General features: G+C 41.4%; 1 protein-coding gene across 1 annotated transcript in view; it reads right to left on the reverse strand.

Annotated features, from left to right (window-relative positions):
- Positions 1-16,400, reverse strand: part of snx29 (sorting nexin 29) — a 200,233-nt gene that overhangs the window by 148,452 nt on the left and 35,381 nt on the right. Inside the window, 1 exon segment of the mRNA XM_034200403.1 lies at positions 2,230-2,315. Coding sequence (XP_034056294.1) covers positions 2,230-2,315 — 86 coding nt within the window.

Consider the following 16,400-nt stretch of genomic DNA (forward strand, 5'->3'; position numbering starts at 1 on the left):
TCATATGAAGGTGTGCCTCGGAAATAATCTTTTGAATAATTTGTGACAAAACCGTTCTAAACACTCAGAGAGTCCTTTAGCTCACCTGAGCCCCTCAGTCTGACAGGGGAGGACTCTCCTCCAGCTTGTTGTGGAAACAGCTCCTTGTGTCCGTTAGTGCAGCTAGCTAACCAGATGCTAACATCACGTCCCCGCTATCACCGGTCCCCCTCTCTCCCTCTCTCAATCACACTAAATATGCTATTGCCACACACACACACAGAGCCGAGCTTGAATGACACAAGCACACGTGTATTTCCATGCAACTCTCTGATTGGTCTGGTGACTTGCCTCTGTTGCATTCACTGAACACGGGAAATTGCAGTCCTGCCATCCTCTCTTGTGTCATGATGAGGTTCACGTAAAGCACGGTTAATGTATTATATTATTGAGGTGTCTCAAATATACGTCAATCAAGTGGCACCTGGATGATGTTTACATCTAAAAAAGTATTTTTCAAACATTATTATTTGTATTTCTTTTGTTACTTTTTTGTTTAATGGTCCGCGATCTACCCGCACCACACTCGCCATCGACTGGTTGGCGACCACTGCTGTAAAGTGTCTCTACCGTAGGCTATTTTTATTATATGTACAGCACTTTGGCTCGACCAAAAATCGTTTATAAATGTGCTATATAAATAAAACTTGACTTGATTAGATTTGATCTCTCTTAAAGAGGGGCAGCTTGGGCGCATTGTTGTTGCCAGTCTATGACAGAGCACAAGCCGCCATGAGGTAGTTTACTGTTCAGGGACGTAGGTTCCCTGGCGCACATTCTTTTCTGTGGACGAGAGCTCTAGTTAGATTCAGGGTCCATCATTGTTTAGTCTCGCTCATAAAGAATGTTGATTATTACACTCCGAACTAGTTAAAACCTCGAGCTGCAGAAGAGTTCTTCAGAATTGGTTTGGCAACTCGTGACACACCACCTGTCTTGTCAATTCTCCGACTGTAACTCTGAATAAACCGTCAGTGTTTGCCATCAAAGCTCCAGCTCTCCTCGCGTCTCTCTGAGTCCTGACTCTCCATTGCGACAGAAGTTTCCCCCACAGTTTACATAATGTGAAAGATTGTATCCACATGGCCCACCCTTACGTAACTGTTTACAGACCAACGTCCAGCTTTAATTATGATTTATTTAGATTTTCTGCACACTTCATTCATCCCACAGAGGGGACATGTACAAGGTCTCTGCATAAGATATGATAGGAGGTACTTTATTGATCCTAAATTGGGAAATGTTTGCATTGCAGCAGCATAAAAAACAACAAAACAAAACAAGGCATTGGACATAAGTAGAAATTAAAGAATAGAAATAAACAATACTAGAATTTAAACATCTCAAAATAGAATTAAAACAGCATTAAAAGTAGAAAATATACAGTAGACGAAGAAGATAAAAAAATCTATAAACTCTGAAAATAAAACACTATTGAAGGGCTTGAGACACGATATAAAGCATTTGACCCATCCTAGTGTTAGGAGCTGCAATTATGTTCAGCATTGACACACGGGCGTTTTTATCCCTGACTATTATTATTTTGGTTCTTTACTTCCTTCTAAATGGATAAACAAATGAGAACACACTCTCACAAATCCACGCTGGTTTTATGCTGCATTATTAAAAAGATGTATCGCCATTTGTTCATATGACCTCTTTAATAAAATAAACATCATTAACTCGATATTACAAAGTTCTACACGTCCCTTTACCTCTGTGTCTCACCAAAAGAAACACGCACAAACAAGTAAACCCTCGGGGCTCCGCAGATAACCGCTTTCCATTCTATCCCCCAAAATGCAATTAGCCATTATGTGTCCCTCCATAATCTGCCATGTTCATTTTATTTGCCTTTGATACAGCAGAGGCTTATCTCGCCCGGTCTTTACACAGCCCACATCCCCCGGGAACACGAAACAAAGTCAAAGTTATCGAATCTACCCCAAAAACTAGAGAGAGGGACACGTCAGAGGGAGGTTAGTCATCGGAGAAAATGCACGATGTGAGATTCAGAAGAAACTCGATGACCTAATTTTGAATGGATAAGCGAGAGGGGAAATAGAAGGACTGGGAGTCAGATACGAGAGCTACTATCAGGTCGTAATAACACTGTGTGTGTGTGTGTGTGTGTGTGTGTGTGTGTGTGTGTGTGTGTATGTGTGTGTGTGTGTGTGTGTGTGTGTGTACCGTCATTGCCCTGGCTGCCCTCTCTCTTCAGCATCTGCACCGCCCCCACGTACTTCTTCAACTGGACCTTCAGGACCTCGTTCTCCCTGCACAGATAGAAACACACACACACATTATAACCAGAGAACAGGAACAGAAAAGAGGTTATAACGAAGCAGTACTCTGAATTCTTACTTAAAGGATCCTAATTTGCTGATGTTCAGGTGCATATCAGTATTTAGTGACTCTACTTTAAAGAGTCCTCTCCTGCTGATGTTCAGGTGTATATCAGTATGTAATGACTCTACTTTAAAGAGTCCTCTCCTGCTGATGTTCAGGTGTATATCAGGATGTAGTGTCTCTACTTTAAAGAGTCCTCTCCTGCTGATGTTCAGGTGCATATCAGTATTTAGTGACTCTACTTTAAAGAGTCCTCTCCTGCTGATGTTCAGGTGTATATCAGTATGTAGTGTCTCTACTTTAAAGAGTCCTCTCCTGCTAATGTTCAGGTGTATATCAGGATGTAGTGTCTCTACTTTAAAGAGTCCTCTCCTGCTGATGTTCAGGTGTATATCAGTATGTAGTGTCTCTACTTTAAAGAGTCCTCTCCTGCTGATGTTCAGGTGTATATCAGTATGTAGTGTCTCTACTTTAAAGAGTCCTCTCCTGCTGATGTTCAGGTGTATATCAGTATGTAATGACTCTACTTTAAAGAGTCCTCTCCTGCTGATGTTCAGGTGTATATCAGTATGTAGTGTCTCTACTTTAAAGAGTCCTCTCCTGCTGATGTTCAGGTGTATATCAGTATGTAGTGTCTCTACTTTAAAGAGTCCTCTCCTGCTGATGTTCAGGTGTATATCAGTATGTAGTGTCTCTACTTTAAAGAGTCCTCTCCTGCTGATGTTCAGGTGTATATCAGTATGTAGTGTCTCTACTTTAAAGAGTCCTCTCCTGCTGATGTTCAGGTGTATATCAGTATATAGTGTCTCTACTTTAAAGAGTCCTCTCCTGCTGATGTTCAGGTGTATATCAGTATGTAGTGTCTCTACTTTAAAGAGTCCTCTCCTGCTGATGTTCAGGTGTATATCAGTATGTAGTGTCTCTACTTTAAAGAGTACTCTCCTGCTGATGTTCAGGTTCATATCAGTATGTAGTGTCTCTACTTTAAAGAGTCCTCTCCTGCTGATGTTCAGGTGTATATCAGTATGTAGTGTCTCTACTTTAAAGAGTCCTCTCCTGCTGATGTTCAGGTGTATATCAGTATGTAGTGTCTCTCTACTTTAAAGAGTCCTCTCCTGCTGATGTTCAGGTGTATATCAGTATGTAGAGTCTCTACTTTAAAGAGTCCTCTCCTGCTGATGTTCAGGTGCATATCAGTATGTAGAGTCTCTACTTTAAAGAGTCCTCTCCTGCTGATGTTCAGGTGTATATCAGTATGTAGTGTCTCTACTTTAAAGAGTCCTCTCCTGCTGATGTTCAGGTGTATATCAGTATGTAGTGTCTCTACTTTAAAGAGTCCTCTCCTGCTGATGTTCAGGTGTATATCAGTATGTAGTGTCTCTACTTTAAAGAGTCCTCTCCTGCTGATGTTCAGGTGTATATCAGTATGTAGTGTCTCTCTACTTTAAAGAGTCCTCTCCTGCTGATGTTCAGGTGTATATCAGTATGTAGAGTCTCTACTTTAAAGAGTCCTCTCCTGCTGATGTTCAGGTGCATATCAGTATGTAGAGTCTCTACTTTAAAGAGTCCTCTCCTGCTGATGTTCAGGTGTATATCAGTATGTAGTGTCTCTACTTTAAAGAGTCCTCTCCTGCTGATGTTCAGGTGTATATCAGTATGTAGTGTCTCTACTTTAAAGAGTCCTCTCCTGCTGATGTTCAGGTGTATATCAGTATGTAGTGTCTCTACATGTCTCCATGCTCTAATGTTCAAAAAACTCTTTCTTGTTCTCATACTGCCTGTGCTGCAGCACCTCTATTCACCCTCTGTCTGAAACCAGAGCCCAGTCTGCTCTGATTGGTTAGCTGGCCGGCTCTGTTGTGATTGGTCAACCACTTAGAGATGTCCCACCCCTTAGCCTATCACATACAATGTGTTGGAGCGCTAACCAATAGAAGTACGAATGTTACATAGTGAAGTAAAAGTAGTTGTTATTCCCAATATCACATTTCAGATTCATTCATTTAAATGACTGGATAATTATCATCGATGTATTATTGTGTTTATAACAACTGATAAAGGTGAAGCTAATTTGTATGTAATTAAAGTTTATTTAGAAGTAGTTGTATAAGCTCATTAATGGAATCTATAACGTATTTGAAGATGTCAGATGAATTTAGTGGAGTAAGAACTACAAAATTGACTTCAAAATGTTTTATAAGGTAGCATAAAAGTTAAATACTCAGGTGAAGTACCTCAACATTTTACTTAAGTACAATGTACTCTGTTACATTCAACCTCTGATAACTACAACACATTATACGTAAGCATTTGGATGTTTAACCGTCAGATATCATAGATTCAGAGCTGTGCATTACGACAAATGATCATCTTCAGACTCAGTAGAGTTGCTGCCGTGCACAAAGTGACTAAAAATAAAAATATATTTTCTGTCCAGCAGCTCGGCAACAGGAAGTTGTTCACTGTGTTTCCTGACAGCATGTGGAGCAGGAGACAGTGTGAAACCAGCTGTGACATCTCGTCACCTCTGGAACGGGGGAAATAAAAACATTGGAAATTGAATCCAGGTGGTCAGACTGAGGGTTATTTACAGAGACGAGGCTGGTGTTTCAATCCGCCCACAGCACGACGGCGTTCAGCAGGCAACGAGTGGACCAACTTTACACCTGATGTTAACATACGTTTTCAAAGACTTTTATCAGATTGTCAGAAGTCCAGGTAGTGATGCAACAACGATGCATTGAGGATCAGATTATCAAAACCAGGGGTGTGACAATTGTTTTGAAATGCATTTATACAGGTTGCAAAAACAGATAATAGACCGTTGCATGTGACTGCAAACATTAAGTAACAGGTGGCTTCTGTAAGGAGTATCCTGACTTATCCTAAAGTACTGGAAGTCAAAAGCCTCCTCATTGACTTCAAATCGTAATCGTTGCACTTTTCTTTGAAACCCATTATGACTTCCTTTCCTTCCTCCCATCTTCCCTTTGTTAAGATCTCACTTTGACACAGGCTGCTCTTTGAATTGACTTATTGGTAAAACCTCTAATGAATGACAATCTATAGTTACTGTTCATACGTTTTGTTAATGTTTACAATGATAATAGTCACACATACACCACTCAAAATGACTGGTAGTGTTCATTCAGTGGGTCTGTAATGCACCCAAAGTACACAAAGCACCTTATTTATGTCTTATAGTTTGAGGAAATTAAATATTTTCTGGCAGATGTTATCAGGTAGCTAGAAAATGAAGCTGCCGTTAATAGATGACTCCGTATATCTCCGTATCACATTGTCAGATTGATTACTTTTCCATTTTCCAGAATGTCTCACAACGACAAATGCATGTTCAGCTGGTTTGCATGAAATCAAACCGATTGGAGCTTGGAGAGGACAGGCTAAACCTTTCACAAATCACACAAATCTGAGGAGAAATCCAAACAGAAAGCTCTCAGCAGATCAAATAACTAGTAAAAGCCAGAGAGACATGGCTCCAACATCTGGGAAGCTGTAATAAAGTGTATTCTCCTACACATCAATAAACTGTATCTCCTGCTTAATGCTCCTATCACAATGTGCAGGCTGTGAGAAACAATGTAGGTATAGTATCTGAGATAAGTTCTCTGTGACAAAGTCTTCTATCCATCTGCCTACATGTATATATTACAAAAGGAAGAAATGAGTGTCCTGACCTCAGTTTGGAAAGCGTGTGTGTGTGTGTGTGTGTGTGTGTGTGTGTGTGTGTGTGTGTGTGTGTGTGTGTGTGTGTGTGTGTGTGTGTGTGTGTGTGTGTGTGTGTGTGCTATAGAAACAGAGTGAGAGACAGAGGCTTCTCTTTACAAGCCTTAACCCGCTGAACATCATCGACTTTGAGGAGGGAATCAATCAGAGTTGGAGTGCGCCTGTATGCCCTTTGCAGTTAAATGTAACAGCCTTTGTCTTGCCACCCCCAACCTCATTCTCCACGGGTGAGTTTTGGTGCCCTGCTTATCTTTCCCTCATTCCCCTCCAACAAAAGCAGAGAGCTCCAGACTCCAGCTCTCGGAGGATACGTCCAGCCGGCGCTATCAGAGCCAGACGCTGTACAGCCAAATGAAATTATAGTGTGTGTGTGTGTGTGTGTGTGTGTGTGTGTGTGTGTGTGTGTGTGTGTGTGTGTGTGTGTGTGTGTGTGTGTGTGTGTGTGTGTGTGTGTGTGTGTGTGTGTGTGTGTGTGTGTGTGTGTGTGTGTGTGTGTGTGTGTGTGTGTGTGTGTGTGTGTGCGCGTGCGTGCGTGCGTGTGTGTGGATATGCAGACTTTCTGATGCGTCCCTTTCTACTGAGAATGAGTCTGTTGTTATACCTGCAGGCCGATTACTGCACCTGACATTACATTACATTACATTTAGCTGACGCTTTTATCCTAAGCGACTTACAATAAGTGCAGTCGACCAAGACGATACAAACTTGAAGAAAACAGAATAATATAATAATATTGGGAGGGATGAAACCCTCTGTAATGGTCACACATGCAGAGCACACAGCACACACATTGACATTTGTTCTCTGCTTTTAACCCATCCTAGTACCTGGGGCCTATACTACGAAGCTGGTTCAACCTAACCTGGATATGTTTGAGTTAGCCGGTTGGCCTAATCCAAAACATACGCGCTCTCGCTAAACTGTACTGCGACGCTGGTTATCAAGTGGATCGCTCAAGCCAGCCGTGTCCTATCTAGTTAGGTGCGCGTTCACATGAAAGGGGTGGTATCTGGAGCATTCGACCAATCACAAACATGGAGAAGCGGACTGACAGCGCAGCGTCATACTTCCTGAAGGAAAAGTGAACTTTAATACTAGTCAAACCGACCAGGTTAGCCGCTAAGCATAAGTTACCATGGAGATCTAGCCTGCTAAAAAGAGAACCAGCTTCGTAGGACCGGAAAGCCGGAGTTTTCCCTGAATTTAGCCGGCTAAGCGAAAATCCTGCTTCGTAGTATACCCCCCAGGAGTCTAGTACTAGGAGCAGTGGGCAGCTAGTGTACAGCGCCCGGGGAGCAATGGGAGTGGAGGGGGGAAGGGGGTTGTCTGGTGCCTTGCTCAAGGGCACCACGGCAGGGCAGGAGGTGAACTGGGACCTCTCCAAGTAGCGGTCCACACTCCATATTTTAGGTCTGGTAGGGGACTTGAACCGGCGACCCTACGGCTCCCAGTCCAAGCCCCTACTGACTGAGCCACTGCTATCATGTAAGTACATCAGGTTTCATAGAGCCAAAACATTTCAAGTGCTACTCAACTAGCTTTAGATAAGCCAGTCCTTTATTAGTATATAAGTGCTTTGTTAGTAATTCTATCGCTCGAAGTGGAGTCGAAAGAGATGAGTTTTTAGTCTGCGCCGGAAGATGTGCAAGCTATCTGCTGTCCTGATGTCAATGGGGAGCTCATTCCACCATCTAGGAGCCAGGATAGCAAACCGACTGGTGCAGCGAGCCGTTTGGCAAAATGTGATACTCCACGCTCAGGTGGACGATGATCTTTTAGCAAAGGTTTGAGCTTTTTTGTCTTGCGAAATAAAGACTTCTCCACTAATATTTCTTCACTAAGCATGGGACAAAATACTATGTGTCAAGTGAAAGATGTTTTGTCGTAGAGACCTATCACCCAATATAATTATCTCCCAAACTCTGCTGTTACATTAGGCTTGACGGAGTTTCTTGTTATGGTTTTTCGAACGAGAAATTCTGGTCACATCGACCCCATGATTGTGAAGGAGCTCGGGGAGATATACAGCCTTTCTAATTGCAGCATATGGCAAAATGTGATGACCCAACGCTCAGGTTAACGGTTCACTTTTTGCAAATGTTTTGTCTTTACCTATAAATACCTCTGGCTTCGATTAATACAGCTTTTCAGTTTCATGAAGGCGAAACATTGCACTGATCAATATTCCTCCACTAAGCATGGATCGAAAAACTATCTACAAAGTGTTTTCATCACCCGTTAGATTCATTTCCAGTAACTTCGCTGTTACAATCAGCTTGCCTTATAGTCTTTTAGCCCTTTTAGCTTGTTGTTTTGGTTTTGAAACCAGAAATGATGTTTAAATGCTCAAAAAATAAAATGAAGTGACCTTTACCTGACCAACTCACAGTACAACCATATAGAGAACCGCAGTGACGTCCTAAAACCCGGAAGTAAGTTAGCATTTTTACCACCTCCGGTTCCTTCGACAAAAAGCAATGCAATCTCTCCATAGGGTTTAGGAAAATATCTGGAAATAAGGTCTATGGTTGAAACACATTGAAGAGACGGATCACGTTTTGTTCTACGACATTAAATCCATCAGCAGTGACCCCACTGGTGATTTCTGAAGAGTTGACGTGTCTGAAAAACGATGGTTGTTACCAAGTGGCTGAATAGCACTACAGAAGTTGTCGAGGCTGTTTTACGTCATTACACCGAACACGTGAACACTCCTCTAACTTTGTTTGCCCTGTTCTGCTTGAAAGCAAGTCCCTGCCTCCTGCAGACTGTTCAAACAAACACTTCAACTTGTACCATTTACAATCTGTATGTTTGAATACGGATCTTAAGTTGGCGTGACGTTGAAGTAGCGACCCTGCTGTAGTTCGTTTATAGCATAACGTTAGCATTTTGCGACTAGATTTATGATTCGAAAATTATAAAAGTAGGGTAGACATGTGGATATTATCCGGCTGAACAAAACGTGATCCATCTCTTAAATGTGTCTCCACCACAGACCTTAGTTCCAGCTATTTTCCAAAATCCTATGGAGAAACTGCATTGCGTTTTTGACGAAGGAACCGGAAGGAGTTTTAGGATGCGTCACTGCGGTTCTCTATTTGATTGACACAAGCTACCCAATTAGAGTATGTCTTCAAGTAATTCAAGACTAGTGGAAACCGTTTGTACCTAAAAAAAAACTCCTCCCAAATGTTCACTTGTTAAATTGCTCGATGTCTAACCATACACTACATACAGGTTACTAGTGTACCTCCTCGAGATTTACTGAAACAATAACCAGAAGTGAAAGTTCCCCACATCAGAATCCTGACGCAGGTGTAGATCACACCTTCGTTACGACACAAATCTACAGTATAAGCGGTCTGGAGGGAAATTTGGTTGTGTGTACACAGGTAGCTTTCAGATGGACGATGTAAATTAGCAAGCGGGTTACGAGCGAACATTGCCGCTTCTTGTTTTCCAATCCAATTTCGCAGAGTGATAAAAGCCTGTGCGTGTGCTGTGAAAAACTCCCTCTGAGTCCCGGCTCCCCTCAGGTCGTACAGCTTGGTCGCCACATGCTAAATCACAACACAGAACTTCTTGTTTTCCTCCGTGAGCAACAAACCTGCTCATTACCGACAAGAAAACTCATGCCTCAACATCCCCAAACATTGCATTTTCTAAAAATGTTGGAGAAAAAGCCTTGCTCCATAGTAAGTATCCCATTGAGGCTCAAAGGCTGTTTCTTCAAAGCATGTCATTTCACCCATTTTAAATTTGACACTTCCCTTTAGGGCAGCAAATAACCATTAGAGTCATCATTAACTTTTAATCAATTAAATTAACAATTAATTCATGAGTTGAATAATGTCAGATAATAGTGAAAGATGGCCCTCAAGGTGTCATAAATGAAGAGAAGAGGAAAATGCTTATTTTTGGGAAACTGGAATCATCGATCGTATGGAAGTTTTTTCTTGATAAATAGTTTTAAAGGTCACCTATCATGCTATTTTTAGGCAATATCATAGATATATAAAAATATATAAAAAACATGTCTTTGAAGTGTTTTGCTCAAAATACCAAACAGATCACCCATTCATTCATATCCCTCTATTTCACTTCCTGTTTCAAAAGTGCTGATTCTGGGGATAAAGCTTTAAAAAATAAAGAGGAGGGTCTGAGCTCATGCGGGACCCGGCAGCTACTGTCTAAACTAAATGCTGCCGTGATGAAACGCCATATCATGGATTATCAAGGAATCTCTCTGAAACAGTCTGGAGCTCAAAGGCTTTCTCTCTTGCCGGTTATACCACAAGGTGAGTTCCTTTTTACTTCCTGCTTCTTCACACACATGCTCTCCAGTACAGGTTAGCTCTGAGTGTTAGCGATGCTAATGTAAACACCGACCATATTACGTCCAAAACAGTCGGGCATTGTTTCTGATAGCAACGTTTCTGATTGGGCCGTGGGTCCACATTTCAGATATTACGTCATATCGGACGCAAATCTGGATCAGCTCCGTTGTTCCCCGTTTTTAGAGATTTGGGTACGGAGGAAAAGAGAGAGGGTTTTATTTTCTAACGCTGCGTGAGTTCCCCGACATACCGGGGACACATGTTTATGAATAACAGACATCAAGAAGTGCATTTTGCATGATAGGTCCCTTTAAATGATTATTTGGATATCAAAACTGTTGATTTCTGTCACTCTACTAATTCATTTATCTGTTGGTTTCCAAACTTTTTGACAAGCAGTTCAACCGAGGGCCCCAAAAGGTCTGAAGATATAAAACTCTGCTGAAACAAGACTAAGAGTCTAAAGCCACGCTTCTGTGACTCTGCACTGATAACTCCAAATGTTAACCGAATGGTGGTGCCTTACAAAAAGCGCCAGGGGATCACCAAAGTCTTTAAGATACACCATCTGGGGACAATGAATATGTGTATAATGGTTTGCATCAATATATCTAGTAGACGTTGAGTCATTTCACAGAACGAAGGGACCAAATGTGACTTAATGGTGTTGCTAAACCAAAAATATGGTAGGATTCAAAGTATCATAATAATGTATCTTCTGGGTGCCAGATTTAACGGCAACACCTCCAATAGTTATTAAGATATTTCAGTCTGGACTATAAGCGATGGAAAAACCAACAGTCCAGCTGCTAGCATAGCTAAAACGTCATTTTGCACAGATTAAATGTGTGTCTTTCTTATCGTTATCATCTTGGGACCATGTTCTAGCACTACTAGCATGTGCCATCTCCACGATATTGTTAAAACAATACCTCTATATTTGAGCCAGTGATAAACCAACTGTGAATAAGCAGGGTTGAAATCACACCCATACATTTTGAGTCGCTATATGCTGTTAAATACCCCGATAGGCCTATATATCTGTTCTGCATTCACTTCCTTTAGGTCTATTGGTGAGTCCATCATTACAAGCTGAGTTTAGTGGACCCACAGGACAAACCTTAATGACGTATGCCAAACAAATCGAAACTGCAAAGCCCCCGGGGAGCGGCAACCTCGTACAATCTCCTCTTCCCTGAAACTGTAGCAACAAACTGCATCTGTGGCTCTGTGTGTTAATGCTTTCCAATCGAGAGTGATCCATTAAGTAGCTGGAAATGTGTTTGAAAGTCGTCTGAAACTCTAAATGTCTTCTCTGCCTTTAGGGAGGGAAAACTTTTAAATGAGTGTGTCCAAAGTGAAGTACTTGCTCGGCATCTCTGTAGTGATCCTTGGTCCAGCTGATGTGGGACAAACCGGTTTCTCATTAAGGGCAATGGTCTGACCCAGAAATATTGTTAATGCCTGCTCAGAGAATAAGCCAATTAACTCTGTTCAAAGTTCTTCCATGTGACAGAAAAGTGGGGAAGACGAGCAGTGCACGAGGAGATGTATGAGAGTTTTTGTGTGCAGCAGAAACAATGAGACAGAAAGACTGCGTGCCTCAGAGAAAGATTTAGAGAAATAATAACTGTTTTGTAAATAGAGAAGATGGTGGAAACAATATGCAGTCAAGAGATAAAGACACTTTGAAGGTTGGTTCTTAAAATGCAAGAGAGATTAAAAAGGTAAAGAGAAAGATGGTACAATCGTCTCTTAAAGAACAGAGAAAAAAGTCTCTCAAGAGAAAAGCTTGCACCTAAACTACTCGTAGTATTGACTTAACTTAAGAGAAGCCCTCGGGTGGTTTTTCCCGCTCTTTTGTCTTCCCTCCACCCTTTTCTTTATCTAGCCGGGGCTCGGTAGCCGTCTTAATGTGCAATAAAAACAGATAAATCAGCTCTTCTTCAGGTATGATCTGGTTTTGTTTGGAAGTCGTAAATGAGAGGTGCAAAGACGCCTTCAGAGGCAGACGGCTCGGTCGCTGGGTAAAAGTCAAGAGAGCAATTTACTGCTCAGCTTCGTGAAAAGAAAAAGAAAATACATTCAAGCATAAAGTCTTTGTGCCACACTTCCAAAGGCTCAATGCCAGACATCCACACTTAACGCACAACAAGGCAATATAGTGGTGAAGTGATCAATCAATCAATCAATGTTTATGTATATAGCCCAATATCACGAATGTTACATTTGTCTCAGTGGACTTCACAGTGTGTACAGAATGTCTTTAGACCCTCACATCGTACAAGGAAACACTTCCAGAGAAAACCCACAGTTTAAAGGGAACATGGGAGAAACCTCCGGGAGAGCAACAGAGGAGGGATCCCTCTCCCAGGACGGACAGACGTGCAATAGATGCCGTGTGTAAATCGAAGAGATAATACATTTTACAGCATATAGACCGAATGTTTGGAAATGCATGTGTCTGTAATAAGAAGATGAATCCACAAGGATGTCAACAATCCTGTGATGACGTATTTTTAAGGGCGAACAGGAAGTTAGCATCGCGAAGGCTCTCTTGACAAAAGTAAATGTTTTTTTTTCCATTTGAGAATAACAGAAGATGTGATCTGTGGCCAACACACGTGTATGATACCTACACGTATTGTTCAGCAGATGGATCTCCACATATTAACTTTTATGATTTTTAAAGCGCAACTGTAATGAAAAAAGCTAACGTTGGGCTATAAAGGAATCACGGTCACATGACTTCACGGCACCAGCACTAAGTTAACTATTGTGAGAGCTAGAATTGTAATCTTATCATAGTGCAATTTTTCACCTTTTGTATCCCTTCCCTGTACTCATTTAAAAAAGAGTGAACAAGACAAACTGCTGCAGCCTGGAGAAAAGACGGACGATCTGCCAGCGAAGAAAAAGGCATCTGCTCTTGTTTGTTTCGTAAGCGTGTGTGTCCATGTTTGTATGTGTGAGTGTGTGTTCATGTGTGTGTGCATGTGTCCGCCTGCCCACCCGCCCCCTCTCCCAGTGACGACGCACCGCTTCCTGGCCCGAGCCCACTCACTCTGCTGGCCGCTCTCCAGACTTCCTGCTGCGAGAGGCCTCTGTCTGTGTGTGTGTGTGTGTGTGTGTGTGTGTGTGTGTGTGTGTGTGTGTGTGTGCGTGCGTGCGTGCGTGCGTGCGCGTGCGTGCGTGCGTGCGCGTGCGTGCGTGCGTGCGTGTGAGGGTTAGACAATCAGAGCATGGCCTTTTTAGCTTTTGACTAGCTATTTTTAAAAAGCTCAATGAGCGTCATCATTAGCAGTTACTGACTCAATGTGATGAAAGGAGATAAATATGGCTACTTATGGACAGTAATCCTACACACCAAGTCAAAGTTGTGTCTGTCAAAGAATAATTCTTCCTTACTCCTAAGATATTTAACCTTATTGCCTGTTGACGTTTACGACCAAACCCTGGCTCTATTATCTCTCTTAAGGAATGGGAGGCTCCAGCTATCTTGATAAACCAGTTAAACTCTCGGTCACAAAATGGTTTACGGCGGTGGGAACGCTGGCTTTCTAAGCTCCACAGATGTTTACGCCTCCCCCAATATGCTCATTAACTCTCTGTAAACTAGTTAAAAGGTCTATCGAGAGATAGGCTGATCAGAATTGACATGACAACCCACCCGTGCAGTCAGAACCTTTTGCTGCTGTGACTTGTGATATGAATTCTCCGGCCGTATCCTTGCAATAAACTATCATTGTTTGACATCAAAGCTCCAACTCTCCTCGTGTCTCTCTGAGTCCTGACTCTCCATTGCTGCAGAAGTTTCCCTTACAGTGTCAACAAGGTTTGTCTTTTTTTAAATATAAGCCAAAATATTAGTTTTCCCGTGATATTTTGAGGATAATTTATTTTTAAAGTTGGAACATTTCTGAGAAATAGAAAGGCAGCTAACCTAAGAATATCCATTTTATTAACAGGCAGTATTTGTATCGTTTGTACAACTTGAACATAGTAGTACAGGTGTTATATATCGTAGTATAATTAGCATTATAGTTTTACTTGACGTTTTTAATTAGTTTTTTACTTCTAGTCAACATTTTACTATAAAGTTTATGAAAATATCTTTATTTGAATTATTAAATGGAGCAAACTGTCTCAAAACTCTATCTTCCCCGGGATAAATAAATGATAAAGTGATAAAGTATTCTGATTACTCTTGAGTCTAAAAATAACTGGATTAAATACATCTGTTACTTGTTAAAAACTCACAAAAATAAGGTTTGAAAATACATTGCAACTTTCTGCAAAGTGAGCTTCAGCGGTTTTCCAAATCTAAACGTACTTACGCGTTTAGTAAGATAATAAATGCATCAGAAACACCAACAATGAAAAACAAAGTGATATTTCTTTACTAGAATATGCATTTACCGTTAATGCTGACAGCTGATTTCTGCACAGCGTTGCATTTCCATTTCCTGTCCTTATCTCAGCGTAGCAGCTGCAGAGTCTCTTACCAACATCGTCTCATAGAAAGGAAGTGTAATTTCTGCTGGTGTAAAAGTGATTTCCAGAACACTGATATTGATAATATTGAAGTATTGTGATTTGCCACCAGTGGAAAGTTCAATAACAGGAAACCCAATTAGCACAGAGGATGACACACACACTCTGATGAATTACATACAGTGTGGTGAGAGGAATGAGTCAATGAAGTCCCTCTTTAGGCGGCATGCAAACATAGTCGATTCCTACAATCTGGGAGAAGTTGAGGGTGAGGAAGTGGGTGAGTGTGTGAGTGAGAGCTACATGTTATATTGGGCTGTGTGTGAGTAAGGGTCCTGCTGTACATCAGTGTGTGTGTATGTGTGTGTGTGTGTGTGTGTGTGTGTGTGTGTGTGTGTGTGTGTGTGTGTGTGTGTGTGTGTGTGTGTGTGTGTGTGTGTGTGTCAGTAAGTGAGCAGCGGGTTGTTTTAGCCCACTCCCCTCTGCTGGAGACTACTTCAGACCAGACCTATCTATAGAGGCTCATCCTCCGCCACCCCCTTACACACACACACACACACACACACACACACACACACACACACACACACACACACACACACACACACACACCACACACACACACACACACACACACACACACACACACACACACACACACACACACACACACACATCACACACACACACACACACACACACACACACACACACACACACACACCACCAACACAACACACACACACACACACACACACACACACACACACACACACACACACACACAACACACACACACACACACACACACACACACACACCCGTACACACACAGAGTATAAGCAGTAATACTATGGTGTACCAAGTCATGCATTCTTTTTTTTCTTAAGTTTAAGTAGAAAAGTAAAGCATTGAAATCACTTCAAGTACCAAAAGTAAAACTTCTTATTATAAAAATATATATTTATCAAATAGTTTTGATTAATGATCCATTAAATCGTTTTGGTTTTGCAGCTGGTAAAGATGGAGCTCACTATAATTACTTTTTATGCCGCCACTTTTTATCACAATCCATAAAAATAATCATAATTCAGAATTAGATTTGTATTGAGTGACTTGTAGTTTACTCTATTTCCATGTCATGCTTTTTACTACTCCACCTTATCGGTAAATATTGTACATTGAATCCACTCAAATTATCTGACAGCTTTTGATATTTTCAGATTTAGGTTTTGCATTTAAAGAACAGGCATAACCTTTGAACATAATGCATCTCTAAAGATTAAACCGGTAACATGTTTGTGGTAGAACCAAGTCAAATTAGACAATATATCGTAACAAAAATGCATTTGTAAACATCAGAAGTTCTCTAAAAGAACTTTGTAAAGTGAAATGGTAATTGATGCAACAAACCAAAACTGTAATAATGCC

Source organism: Gymnodraco acuticeps, unplaced genomic scaffold (assembly GCF_902827175.1).
Source record: "Gymnodraco acuticeps unplaced genomic scaffold, fGymAcu1.1, whole genome shotgun sequence".
NCBI classification, from domain to species: Eukaryota; Metazoa; Chordata; class Actinopteri; order Perciformes; family Bathydraconidae; genus Gymnodraco; species Gymnodraco acuticeps.